Source organism: Clupea harengus, chromosome 10 (genome assembly GCF_900700415.2).
Source record: "Clupea harengus chromosome 10, Ch_v2.0.2, whole genome shotgun sequence".
NCBI classification, from domain to species: Eukaryota; Metazoa; Chordata; class Actinopteri; order Clupeiformes; family Clupeidae; genus Clupea; species Clupea harengus.
Window position 1 is genome coordinate 11,211,111 of NC_045161.1, and position 12,399 is coordinate 11,223,509.

Sequence of the window (12,399 nt, forward strand, 5' to 3'; positions counted from 1 at the left end):
GGGGTGGATGGAGAAAAGGAGAGGAGAAAGGCAGTCTGTGTAACGTCAGATACAGCACAAAGGCTTTGCCACGTAATTATGGGCCCCTATTAGGTCGATCTCCCCTCCCAGGGGTCTCTATTTCTCATTTAGCCTCTCGCGCGGGCCTCCGCAGCGTGCCAGCGAGCGCCTCGTTTGAAGTACCAGAGAGAGAGAGGGAGAGGGAGAGAGCGAGGGAGAGAGAGCGTTTAGTGATCAGCGGCAGAGAGAGTCAGTCAGCGTGCCCGCGTCTCCACTCCACTGAACTTCCCTCACATGCATGCGCATCTGTTAGACATCAGAACTTTCGCAAAAACCACGCTCAGTCACTATCGTGAGTCAACGGCGGCTGGGGTCTTCGGTGGAGCCAGGTGCTGGACTTTAGTAGAACTTTTCACTGGTGAATTGTACTTCGGCTGTGGGTGTGTTTGTGAATGTGTGTGGGTCTGGTTGTCTGTCTGGGGAAAGAGAGAGCGTGTGTGTGAGTGTGTGTTTATGTACATGGATGGACGCCCCCGCAGTCACGAAACCTCAGATGATCGCCTAACTGGGGTAGAGATGAGCCTGGTCTGACCGTGGAGTTGAGCTGAAGATCGTCACAAGGTCGCCTACGCTGAAAAAACATCTCCTTGACTGGATGCTTACAGCGATTTAGCTCCGCTTGGCAACGGAGGGAAAGGAGATTTCGACTGTCGGGTTGGAGGCGCCGTGGGTGTTGTTTTTTTCTTCCTTGTATTCAAGGAACAATTTGGCTCGGCTGTTATTATTGCGCCATTTTTTTCTCTGTATCCTATTTGCGTCATGACTTCTAGCTATGCACATGTAATGGACAGACAAGCATCGATATCTAGCAGACTGGAAAGTCCGATCACTGCCAATCTGGAAAACCTGCAGGCTAAAAAGAACTTCTCGGTGAGCCACCTGCTGGATCTGGAGGAGGCAGGGGAGATGGTCGGCACCCAGACTGAGGACGGCGTCGGTGAGGCGGGCAGGAGTATGCTGGAGTCTCCGGGCCTGACCAGCGGCAGCGACACGACGCAGCAGGAGAGTAAGTGCAAAGTGTACGCTACTTCCAGGGTGTGTTCACTCGGTTCTACGGCGCACTCACTCGGGACTGAGTCGTGATTAACACCTAAATGCAGAAACGGATTGGCACATTAGCGCGGTCGTAGGTTATGTCAATAACCAGGCAATGCAAAGGCCCCGAATTTATGAACTGCCCAGGAAAATATCGAACGAATGACGTTTCCCTAAAGGATTACTCCGTGCTCCGCTGAGATTTTGGGTTTGCTGACTCGTAGGCGAGCTTCACTGCTGCAGTTGTTCGTTTGGTAGAACCGTCTGCCCGTGGTTTAATCTGGGAAATAGAGGACAGTGACAGGCAAAACGTCACATTCACTTGGTGCATAATTAGAACTGTCTCTAGACGCAGGCTGTGTTGAAACAAACGTGGCTGGAGAAAATCCTCCGTGACTCGGAGCAATCCATCAGTTCTGAAGCCCGTTCTAAAAGGCCATTAATTTGCCATTAACACTTTGAAGTTACTGATATACAGCTGCGTTAGTGGACATGGTCAGCAGGACGCAAATCAAGCCGAACAATAATAAATCAGACAATCCCGAAATATGATGCACATTGTAGTGTTAACACGAAAAGTGGCTTGAGCGAAGTACTATTTAACAGAGCCTATGGAGAACCGTTTGGATCCACCCCAGCAAAAACAAAATAACCCTGCTCTACTCGAGTGTGACTGCGTGTTTTAGAGCATAAATAAACGCTTAAAATCCACAGAGAAACGCTCTCACTCACAGGTTAATGGGAGGGGTTGACAGAGACGCTGGGTTTAATGGCTGTTATTGTTATTTTTAAGCTAAATCAGAGTGATAGGGAGAAGTAGGTGCCGGAAGGAAAACGGGCTAGGGCCCTGTCGTAAATCCGTGGCTTGTTCACTTGTCAAACAATTTCAAAATACTTAAACACAATAATTTGTCATAATTATATGTGTCCGTGGAACATACGCCTACAATTACTGCATCAGTTGGCCAAATTATATTAGATCTGCCCATCAGTAGGTTACTTGCCGAAGCCTCTTCATGCCCTTCCATTTCCATTTCTCGGGTTATAACGTCTACTGACAATTTTTTTCAAAATTATTTCTTTTTCCGAAAAAGTGGTTGTAAAATGTAAACATGTGAAAATTAAATAGGGGTGACATCATTCAAATGGTGCATATTCACCCGCTCGTGGTCACTTTTTTGACTTTTTTTTTCTTTCCAAATGTCAAATTATAAAAAAGATAAGCCACCTCGAAAGTTTACTGACAATCTCACGTTTTAAGTGCCGTTTTTCTGATATTCTGTTCAATGGTTCAGTGTAACCCAGCTAACCCAGTACTATGCAGCTCTTTTTCACCGTTAAGATTTTAGAATGCTTTGCCCAGCATTCAGAGTTAAGACTTCATCGGTCTTGAACTTGACAAATGAAAATAATACAAATATAACATTTATTTTAGGCACTTCTGCCAAGTACTTATTTCTGGCCCTGTAATATATTATTATAGTAATAATCTTAGTAGTATTTCATTAGATTTACAAATAAACCGGAGTGGCAATACCCGCATTTTGATAAATAGGAATAACCAATCCATCCCTTTCCTCGGTTCAGTATGTAGTCCATAGCCTACCTGAAGCCCTTGGCGATTACGGTAGGTCGCATACTATTAAGTAGGCTGATGTTACATGCATTGGCACTGCAGAGAATGTCAGGATAACCTGATTTATTTTCTATTGTATGACTCTAAGCTATATTATTAAGTAAGCTAACTCATTATTATCTGATTTATTATGTGTTGAAAATTGAATTCGTTTTTTATTTGAGAACGCTGGACCTGTCTAAATCTGGGGTAGGTTTCCCCAGCTTGTTACATTAATGTTTCGAGGTGTTTCCCAAACGTCGTTAGCTAGTAGGTCTTCGCCAATATATACTTTGGTAAGGTTTGTCTGAACCACTCTTAGCTAGGCTATAGGCCTACCTTAACACAATTCTCATATAAAACAAGAGCCTAACTGTTGTGTTAGTGTCCGGACGTGTGCACCGACTGTGATGTAAGACAAAGATACTTGTTGCATTGCATTTTGTGCTCCATTAAATACAAATAAAAAACATTGGTATACATTAATTAATGATTTTGAAACCCTTGCGAATACAAATCTTTCAGTAACATCTAGCATACAGCCGTCCTTATTCGGGAACTTTCATTTAGTCTTGCATAGTGTTGTGTATTGATGTGCTTATTTAAAAATAATGATCACCTGCGAGTCATGCCCATCAAACATCTCACGCACGCTCAAACGTACGTGAATGATAAGCACAGATAGCAGAAACCTGTATTTAGCCTCTTCAGGTAAAGGCTACGTAGGAATGTTTCTCTTCGACGAACTCTTAAGAGATGGCTTGGGAAACAGGCGTAGAAAAGTAGCCTATTGTAAGGTATACCTTTCAAGTCTTCGTAAAACGCTAAGCATCACCGTTATCAGGAAACCCAGCCCTGAGCGTTTGTCACTATTTTTTAGTGGGCTAAACCCTAGTGAAGCACGGCAGAGACTGGGCTTGACAAGTAGGTTAGTGACAAGCCAAAGGCCTGAAAAATCAAATGCAAAGATCAGGGGCATTTACATGCTGGTAAAATGGACTAGTGGGGCATATCCTAAGTATTTTTTTTTACATAGTAACACTCACAATTACGGTGAAGTCCGTTAGTCCCATGATTGCCTCTTATATGGAGGGTTACCAAATCGTGTCAAAAATAGCCGGCACAATCGTTTAGAGTTAAAACTGAAGTGATACAAATATGATTTTTGTCCAGCACGAGTCGGAGCAATCGCTGCATGGCGATCAGCTGTAAGGTTGCTGCGCCAAACAAGGCCGTAGCTTTCGTTTACTGTTTACAGATCATTGTAAAGAAACACAAAAATGGAAGCAGTTTATGACACTGCGCACGTCAAATGACCTAAGAAACTGACCCGCAATCAAACGAACACTAGGCCATCTGATGGAGTCTCTGTTGTGGATTAGACGACTTTGAACTTTTAACAGGATGGAGTATGCTCACAGGCCATGCGTGCAGAGGGCGAAATTTGGATACATTCTTCTTAGAAGGAGTTAGATGAATCCTAGTCTCACGCGTCTTTGGCCTTTTGTTTTACCAGAATGTGGCCAAATGTCATCACAGGGTTGTTTCAAACCCTTAGATCCTATGCTGGCAAAAGAAAGGCAATAAAGATGAATATTCTCATGCAATGGTCTATTCTCGCGCTTTTTGCTTAAAAATATTTGAAGTATTTTTTTATTATTGTTTTAGTGATTACAATGAGTCTATAAAAATATATATTCATATGCCCTGTAAATAAATTCGCTATTTAAGCATAAATATGTACAGTACAATTGCCGGTTCCTCTCAGTTAGTTTGTTTTGATTGAATTGGCTGTACAGAAATAAACTGTATTAACAGTAACAAACGGGATTCCGACATGATGTCTTAATTATTTATAATGTTATGTACCCACATGTTATAGCCTATTAGTATGTACGTTCTTCCATGAAATAGACAGTAAATAAACTCTCCAGAATTATCTAAATTTAGTGAATATTGTTTTAGTCCAATATTGTGCATCAAATAAATTGGTTTATTGTTTTCCAAATTATTTCATTACATCGCCATAATAACACACAATTAAGCACCGCATTAAAGAGGTTGTGGTTTAATGGAGCAGGGTTTGAACCAATAAGTTTTATTTTACCACCAAAATGACCCTGCAAATGTCGTTTGTCTCTGAAGATCTATTTAGCTGTAAAACGAACTCGTAAACAACTCTGTCAGATATCAACCTCCCAAAGCGACATCATAAATTACTAGCATACGATTTTGCCAGTTTGAAATGACGTCAGACGCCTCGTAATTAACTAAAACACCAATTGGAGGCCTTAAACTGTGTTTGTGTGGTTTGCAAATAGGGATTATTTAAACCTGGTGCACCGCACTGGATTTCTTTGTACCGCACTCAAAACTGAAATCATAAATAATCCCAAATTCTATATCCAGTATACTTATAACCTATGTTATCTTCTGATTTAAAAACTTTGATAGGCCGTTTTAAATGTTATCTCAGTGGTCTGATGAGGACGAGCAGCTCGTTAAATCCTCGTGCCTCAAAAATAGGGATTTCCAAAAATCAAGTTTTGAATTTGAACGTTCTCTGTTAGGCTTGGAAAATACAAACATGACAACACTTTGCAAGACGTCTGTCATAAAAATCTGTTCTAAGAGATGTAGACAGTGAAGAGGGACTTAAATAGACATTTTCGAACATGATCCTCTAATGCACCGTAAAATCCTCTATGTTTATTTACTAGATTCGACATATGAGAGTTTTACATGTACCCATGTTCCAACGTATCGTTTTCTTTGACAACGGGAGGACAAACAAACAGCCATCTCCGGAAGTCACTTTCTGATATTCTATCGTGTATGTGTAACCTATGCGTGTTCATTTTTAACACCCGAGCAAGGCAGGGTCAAACGTTATCTGAATGAAATCAAACCAACTCTGGGGATTGTAGTCTATATCAAACACAACAGAGGTATGTGTTGGAGAATGAGGTGGGGTGCTGACATAGGAGAAGCTGACATTGTTTTATAATTTTAAACCAGAAGTTCTGACATATCTCTCCCTCTCTCTCTCTCTCTCTCTCTCTCTCTGCGTGTGTATACCTTATCTGTATCTGTGTTTATACGTACCTTATATGTGTGTATCCCTTGCATGTGTATTTAATGCTTATGTATACATATGATGTGTAAGCATGTATATGATGTTATGTTTATATATGTTGATATGTGTGTGTCTTATAAGCGTTTTTTATCTGTGTGTGTTTGTGTGTGTGTGTGTGTGAGTGCATGCTTATGTACGTCTTTGCATCAATGTGTTTGTGAATGCCCATGTGTGTGTATGTCTTACTTATCTGTGTGTGCACGTGTGTGTGTTTGCGCTCTGTGTGTGTGTGTGTATCTCAGACGAGCAGTTGAACGCGGAGGAGAAGAAGAAGAGGAAGCAGCGCCGGAACAGGACCACCTTCAACAGCAGCCAACTGCAGGCCCTGGAGCGCGTGTTTGAGCGCACACACTACCCCGACGCCTTCGTCAGGGAGGACCTGGCGCGCAGGGTCAACCTCACCGAAGCCAGAGTACAGGTGAGGCCACATTAGAGGACGTCTCTCTCTCTCTCTCTCTCTCTCTTTGTGTGTGTTAGCATGTGTGTGTGTTTGTGTGTATTTGTGTGTGACTGTTTAGTTAAAGGATGTAGATATGGCTTTGGTATTTAAACGACCATTTCTCTGGTTGAAGGGTTGTTTGCCCATTATTAAGTGGTGGCTAAACTGCTTTTGTTGATTCCCAGCAACCTTCACACTCACACTCACATTCAAACACACACACACACACACACACACACACAGAGTGTTTTTTCCTAAAGTTCTGCAGTCAGTGCAAACCGTAATAGTTTTGCAAGGCATGTACAGTCATTGATAAACACACTCAGATACACAATGGCAGTCAGTCCACACATGCAGTGTCTCTACAGGAAGACAGGGATTAGGTTTTTAGATCAAAGACAGATACAGAGAGGAACAACTGAGAGAAAAATAACAGCAAAAATGTGATAGATAGTTCTGGTGGAAGAAATAAAGTGGTAAGTGATAATAAAGCTGAGGAAAAATAAGTATCCGAATAAAATGGGAAAAATGTAAAAATAGAGAAAGGAATCGTGTGGGTGAGGGAGAGATGGCGAGAGAGTGAAAGAGAAAGACAGAGGGTGAGAAAGAGATGGAGTGAGAGAGAGAAAGACATAGGGAAGGAGAGAATGCACATCTGTGATTAATGTGTCCCAGAGTCTGAGGCAGGGCAGCTTTGATAGAGACTTAGAGCTCATTCCATTATGTGTGTGTGTGTGTGTGTGTGTGTGTGTGTGTGTGTGTGTGTGTGTGTGTGTGTGTGTGTGTATGATAACTTATGCAGTGCCTGTGGAGACCTTTAATATCCACTTTTATTTCACAGAGCTAAAACATAGCTCTGCATCAGGCACAGCCTCAAGCAGTGCGTATGTATGTGTGAGTGTGTGTGTGTTGGTGTGTTTCAGTGTGTGTGTTGATGTGCTGATGCCTGTGGATAAAACCTGTATGCAAGTTATCCTGAAACAATTGCATTACCCTGTAAGATATTTTGCGATGCCCTGTGGTTCTTTGAAAGCTTTCAGCGGTCTATTTTCACTATCTTTTTTTTATCTGGGCGCCATATCCAGCTCTGGCCCCTGATTCACGGTGGTGTGTGTATGTGAGAATATATATATATATTTTTTTTACTTCAGCTAAGGTTAAATGCAGTTGTGTTTTTACACAAACAGTTTGGATGGTACTTGAAAATTGAAAAAGAAAACCTTTAATCATCATTGACTATATGATTTCCCCATCCCAGTCAGTGAGCGGAGACTAATACAAATGGCTAATATGTCAGAGCTGTTTTTCATTGATGGGAATGTGTGTGTGTGTGTTATAGTTTCCTTGGAACACCAAAATGTGATTTTAGTGAAAAAAACGCTTTGTTCCACAGGAACTAGAAAGTGTTTATTTAAGTAGTTTCCAGTTGTCCCAAATTCCATGGATAATAATTTGATAGTAATCATATTGTCATAATTACCTTCAGTGACTTTAGTTAATTGCTGTTGTGAAGTTGCTGTTGTGATTTCCCGCTGATCTACAGACGTTCATTCATAAGAGATTGGTCATATCAGTTAGAGCAAATTTTAGAAGATTCATTTGTACAATTGTGAGGAATCATATGTGGTTCACTTTTTTAGACGAATGGTGCATTTCTCGAATAAAGACGGAGGTCCATGCTGAGCCATGGTGGTACGATGCATCGTTGGCTGAACGACTGTTTCTCGAAACCGTAGTCGCTACGTTGCAAATCTCCACTTCTGTCATACCACCATAGTCCCAGCACGGCAGAGGGTAAAATTAGTCCTACACATTTATTAGAGCAGCTGATGGAGTACACAATTAAAATCCTGGTGTTCCCATTTGAACGTCTGTCAGTGTTATTAAGGGTTCATTTTTTTAATTTATGAAAAGTGAAATTCTCAGTTGGTGGGTGTTTAGGTAGGTAGAATAGAATAGAAAAGCCTTTATTGTCATTGTATTTGCATACAACGAAATTTGGAAGGGAGGGTAGGGAGTCAATCTTGTCAAACGAACGCAATTAAAATGGTGACAACAGCAATCATGTTTGCGATTGATCATTTAAACTATGCTTTTCGAGAAACACCAAATCGCTGAACCACGGTTGTAACAATGGAGATTAGGACATGGTTAGACAACGGTGCTTTCGAGTATCGCACCCCCAGAACCGCTTCTGTCCACTGGAGAATCCTGTTTAGACCTAACATGGGTGTGATTTATCAGGCTTTGGGCTCATGGTTTCTCACTGGTGGTCCATGTGGATCTGTTCGTCCTGTCAGGTGTGGTTCCAGAACCGGCGGGCGAAGTTCCGTCGCAACGAGCGGGCCATGCTGGCCAGCAAGAACGCCTCGCTGCTCAAGTCCTACTCGGGTGATGTGACTGCCGTGGAGCAGCCAATCGTGCCACGGCCCGCGCCACGGCCGAATGATTACCTGTCCTGGGGCTCAGCCTCTCCCTATAGGTAACCACACACTCACAAAAACACACACACACACACACACACAACCCTTGCCCTGCGGCTTCATTCACCTTTGACCTCTGTCCCTTGACCCTTGCCTGGCCTCTGTCATTGCTCCCAGTCACCCCTGCACCCACTGCCTGTTTTCATTTCATTTCCTGCCTGTAGCTCTCTTTTTCTCTCTTTTCTACTCTTTATCTTCCCATTCCGTCATCCCCTGCTTCATGGCTATTTCGTTGCTGCTTGCATTTGTGTGTTTTACCTTGGCTTGTTAGCCATGCTGCTTTCTCCGCTCTGTTCTTTACTGGACCTGTTTGAGAGAAATGATTCAGTCTGCCAAATGTCAGCTACTTTGAATGGGAGTGAGTGGTTAAGGTGTAGTACTTCTAGTTGCGAATGTGTTAATTATGTGAGTTAAATGGTCATGAAGGGCCATACACATTTCTGTCGACACGTGTCTTCACCATACATATTACACACGTGGCTGAAACAGACATCAGTTGGACTGAAATAGATATGCTTAAATCTGGAAATCGGAACAAATTTGGAATGATAAAAGCCACATTTTTTTGTATCTTGCCCTGAGTGGGGAGGTCGCCAGTGGCGAGGGCGATGATTGGCCAACAGAAACATGGCTCAGATCTTAGATCTCTGCTGCCCGGCTCTCCACTACCCCCCCAACCCCCCCCCCCCCCTCCACCTCTCCACTCAGCCCCTCACTCTGTCCGTCAGCACGGAGGTTGGGGGGTTTGGCGGGAGGGGGGTCAAAACCTCCCAGGATGAGGGTGATAATCTGAAAACAAACCATATGAAATTCAGAGCTGACTCCTGGCGTCCCCCAAGCCTGGGTCAGGGGGTCCACACGGACAGAAAGAGAGCGAGAGAGAATGAGAGAGAGAGAGAGAGGGAGAGAGAGAGAGAGAAAGAAAAGATGAGATGAGATGATGGCGTACAAACTGCTGGGCAGGATTTTCTGTGACTCAGGTTTCTGTGACTGTGATTTAACAGTAATCCTTATACAACCTTAGCCGCCGGCCCACAACTCCAGGCCTCGGGCCCACAGCCCTGCGCTGTCCCCGTAGTCACGTCAGCACCTCCAGACTGACCATTGCACTGCCACCGGTGTCTTATCCATATATCCATAAATCTGATGCTTTTACTAAAGCAGCATTTTACAAAATAAATATGGGGCAACTGGCGGAGGCTCGTATCAACATTAAGAACCAGTTATACTCCCAATAAACGAGTCTTCAGCAGACTCAATGTAACTGTGAAGTGTTCATTAGACATGAATAAGGCAGTAATTATGTACTGATAAAGCATTCATAAAGTATTAATAATGGTTTATATATTCTTAAGCTGGTATCCGAGGCCGGAGGGAGGGCCAATTCGAGTGCCACAGAAAATGCTGCCCACAGAAAGCAAGTACATTTTTTTCTTTCCCTACAGTGTGCGATTGTGTGTGTGTGTGTGTGCTACCCCTCTGCATGTGTGTGTCCTTGCCAGACAAGTCCGTTATTTTGCCATTTATCGCACATTTGTAATACACTGAACATCCATGATGATTGCAAAAGAATAGTACAAGAGTCAATTACAAAAATATGTACCTCATAAAAATGTGCTCCAACCTCATAAAAACTGGCCAGTTTGGCACACTAGGACAGAGTGTTTTACTGATGTACACTTCATTACTGAAGTATTTTAATGTTGCAAAATAGCTGATATAATTAACTGATACTCTTGGCTTGGATTCCTTTATTTTCTCTACATGTACAATTTGTTGCCATTAATAACAAAAAATATAAGTATATCTATTTGATCTTTTAGACATTTTCAAAACAATTCTGTGGTAATTTTTTTTTTATTGAAATAATAAAAATGGATTGCATTGTAGCATTTAAATGTTGTTGTGTTTTATTTTTATGCATATTTTTCAAATGATATAAAATGTGGAATTATTTCATTATCGCACACGTCTTTTTACACCTTTTCCCTCTTCTCATTGGCTGTTCTCCTCCAGCACCATGGCATCATACCCACCCACTTGTGCCAACACCACCTCCTCCGCGGGAGTGAACATGGCCAACAGCATCGCCAACCTGCGCCTCAAGGCCAAGGAGTACAGCCTCAACCAGATGCCCACCGTAAACTGAAGACGACAGAGATAGAGAAAGGGAGGAGAGGAGAAGAAAGAAGGAAGAATGGATGGTGGAGAATACAGAAGGGATTCCGTTGTTTTTTTCGCCGCAGGGCTCTGTGTGATTATTAGTGTTGAGATCCAGTCGGACCCCAAGACCCTGCCAACATCATTGGGACTGGTTGCATTTGCCGCTCCCCGCTCAAGTCTGTCATCGTCATCATCATCATCACCATCACCACCGTAACCTCCGTCATCTGCGATCACGTTTGTCATTTCTGGGGACTTGCTGTTAAAGTGCCTTGAACTGAAATAAGCTGGGGATGTACTCTAGGGGACTTTCCCCTTTTATGGAAGCAAACCAGCGGAGGACACCTTCGATGCTGTAACCAACCTTTACTAGCTGATTTAGACCTTATTTTTCAGTTGTTTTTAGTCATTTTCATTTTGAGTTTGATGCTAACGGAACGGGACACTGGAGCACCGCTGTGCTTTGACCACAGACGTGGCCTTTCTCTCAGGCTCCGGAGGAACTGCCATGCGAGACTCTGATAGCACCCAACACATCCCATAACACCCTCTCGTCTCAGCGATCTGTGGTTGGGGAATTTGACTCTAGAAGCCTTTTAAATGGAAGGGCTGCGGCTTGACATCTGGACAACAGTGTATAGTTCCTCGCCTATGCCAACTGGAGTATTCCGACTCTTTGAAAGACAAAAAAGAAACAATGATAGTAACTTTCTTTCTTTCCTTTTTTTTTTTTTTTTAAACCAAAAACTTTTTCTTCTTTTGTATACCACTGGCAAAATGATGTTGACCCAATGCGGTGTGTGTTATATTTCAATATACAGGCAACACTTGTGTAACTCCTTCACTCTTGTTTTTTTCTCTCTTTGAACTGAACCCTATTTTTTTCTACCTTCTTATCATATCTTTTATAACAGAAAATCATATATGTTAATAAAACTTTCCAAGCATTTCTAGCAGCGACGTCTGGGACAATCCCATCATGCTTTGTAAGGATTTTAGGTGGAACTGATAGGCCTTAACGCATAACACAAGACGTGGCGGGGAGTTCGGTAGATTTCTCTCTGATGCGCGTCATCCGAGTGCCTTTGTGTTTTTGTTTTGCAATTGTGCCCGTGCAGAAGCTGTTGCTGGCAGCAGTGCTATAAGGCCACGGGCAGCAGTCACAGCCAGTCCCACTCCACCGCAGGGGATTTTTCCTACAAAATCACCATCCTAAAAAATGTATCTCACATGTTTACTTATTGCTACTTTTACAGTTTCATCAAACCAGAGGCCTTGGAGGGTATGAGAGTATTCAATTAGTGTTTTTATTGTGAACTGGTTTATGAGCGGGACAATAGTGAATATAAAGGTGGAGTACTTCAGTGTTGCATTGGCATAGAGGAAGGGGCTGTGGTGTTGGGCAAGTTTTATTGCAGAAATGATCACAATTAGATATGATTACAACACTTGATTGCAACATTGATTC

At 42.6% G+C, this 12,399-nt stretch overlaps 1 protein-coding gene across 1 annotated transcript in view; it reads left to right on the forward strand.

Annotated features, from left to right (window-relative positions):
- The first annotated feature begins 341 nt into the window (after positions 1–341).
- The window catches only part of prrx1b (paired related homeobox 1b), a 12,900-nt gene continuing 842 nt past the window's right edge, over positions 342–12,399 (forward strand). The window contains exons 1-5 of the mRNA XM_031575355.2: positions 342–1,066; positions 6,089–6,264; positions 8,586–8,767; positions 10,124–10,189; positions 10,785–12,399. The exon at positions 10,785–12,399 is cut by the window's right edge and continues 842 nt beyond it. Coding sequence (XP_031431215.1) covers positions 820–1,066; positions 6,089–6,264; positions 8,586–8,767; positions 10,124–10,189; positions 10,785–10,917 — 804 coding nt within the window. The 5' untranslated portion in view covers positions 342–819 and the 3' untranslated portion in view covers positions 10,918–12,399. The remainder of the gene's footprint in view (positions 1,067–6,088; positions 6,265–8,585; positions 8,768–10,123; positions 10,190–10,784) is intronic.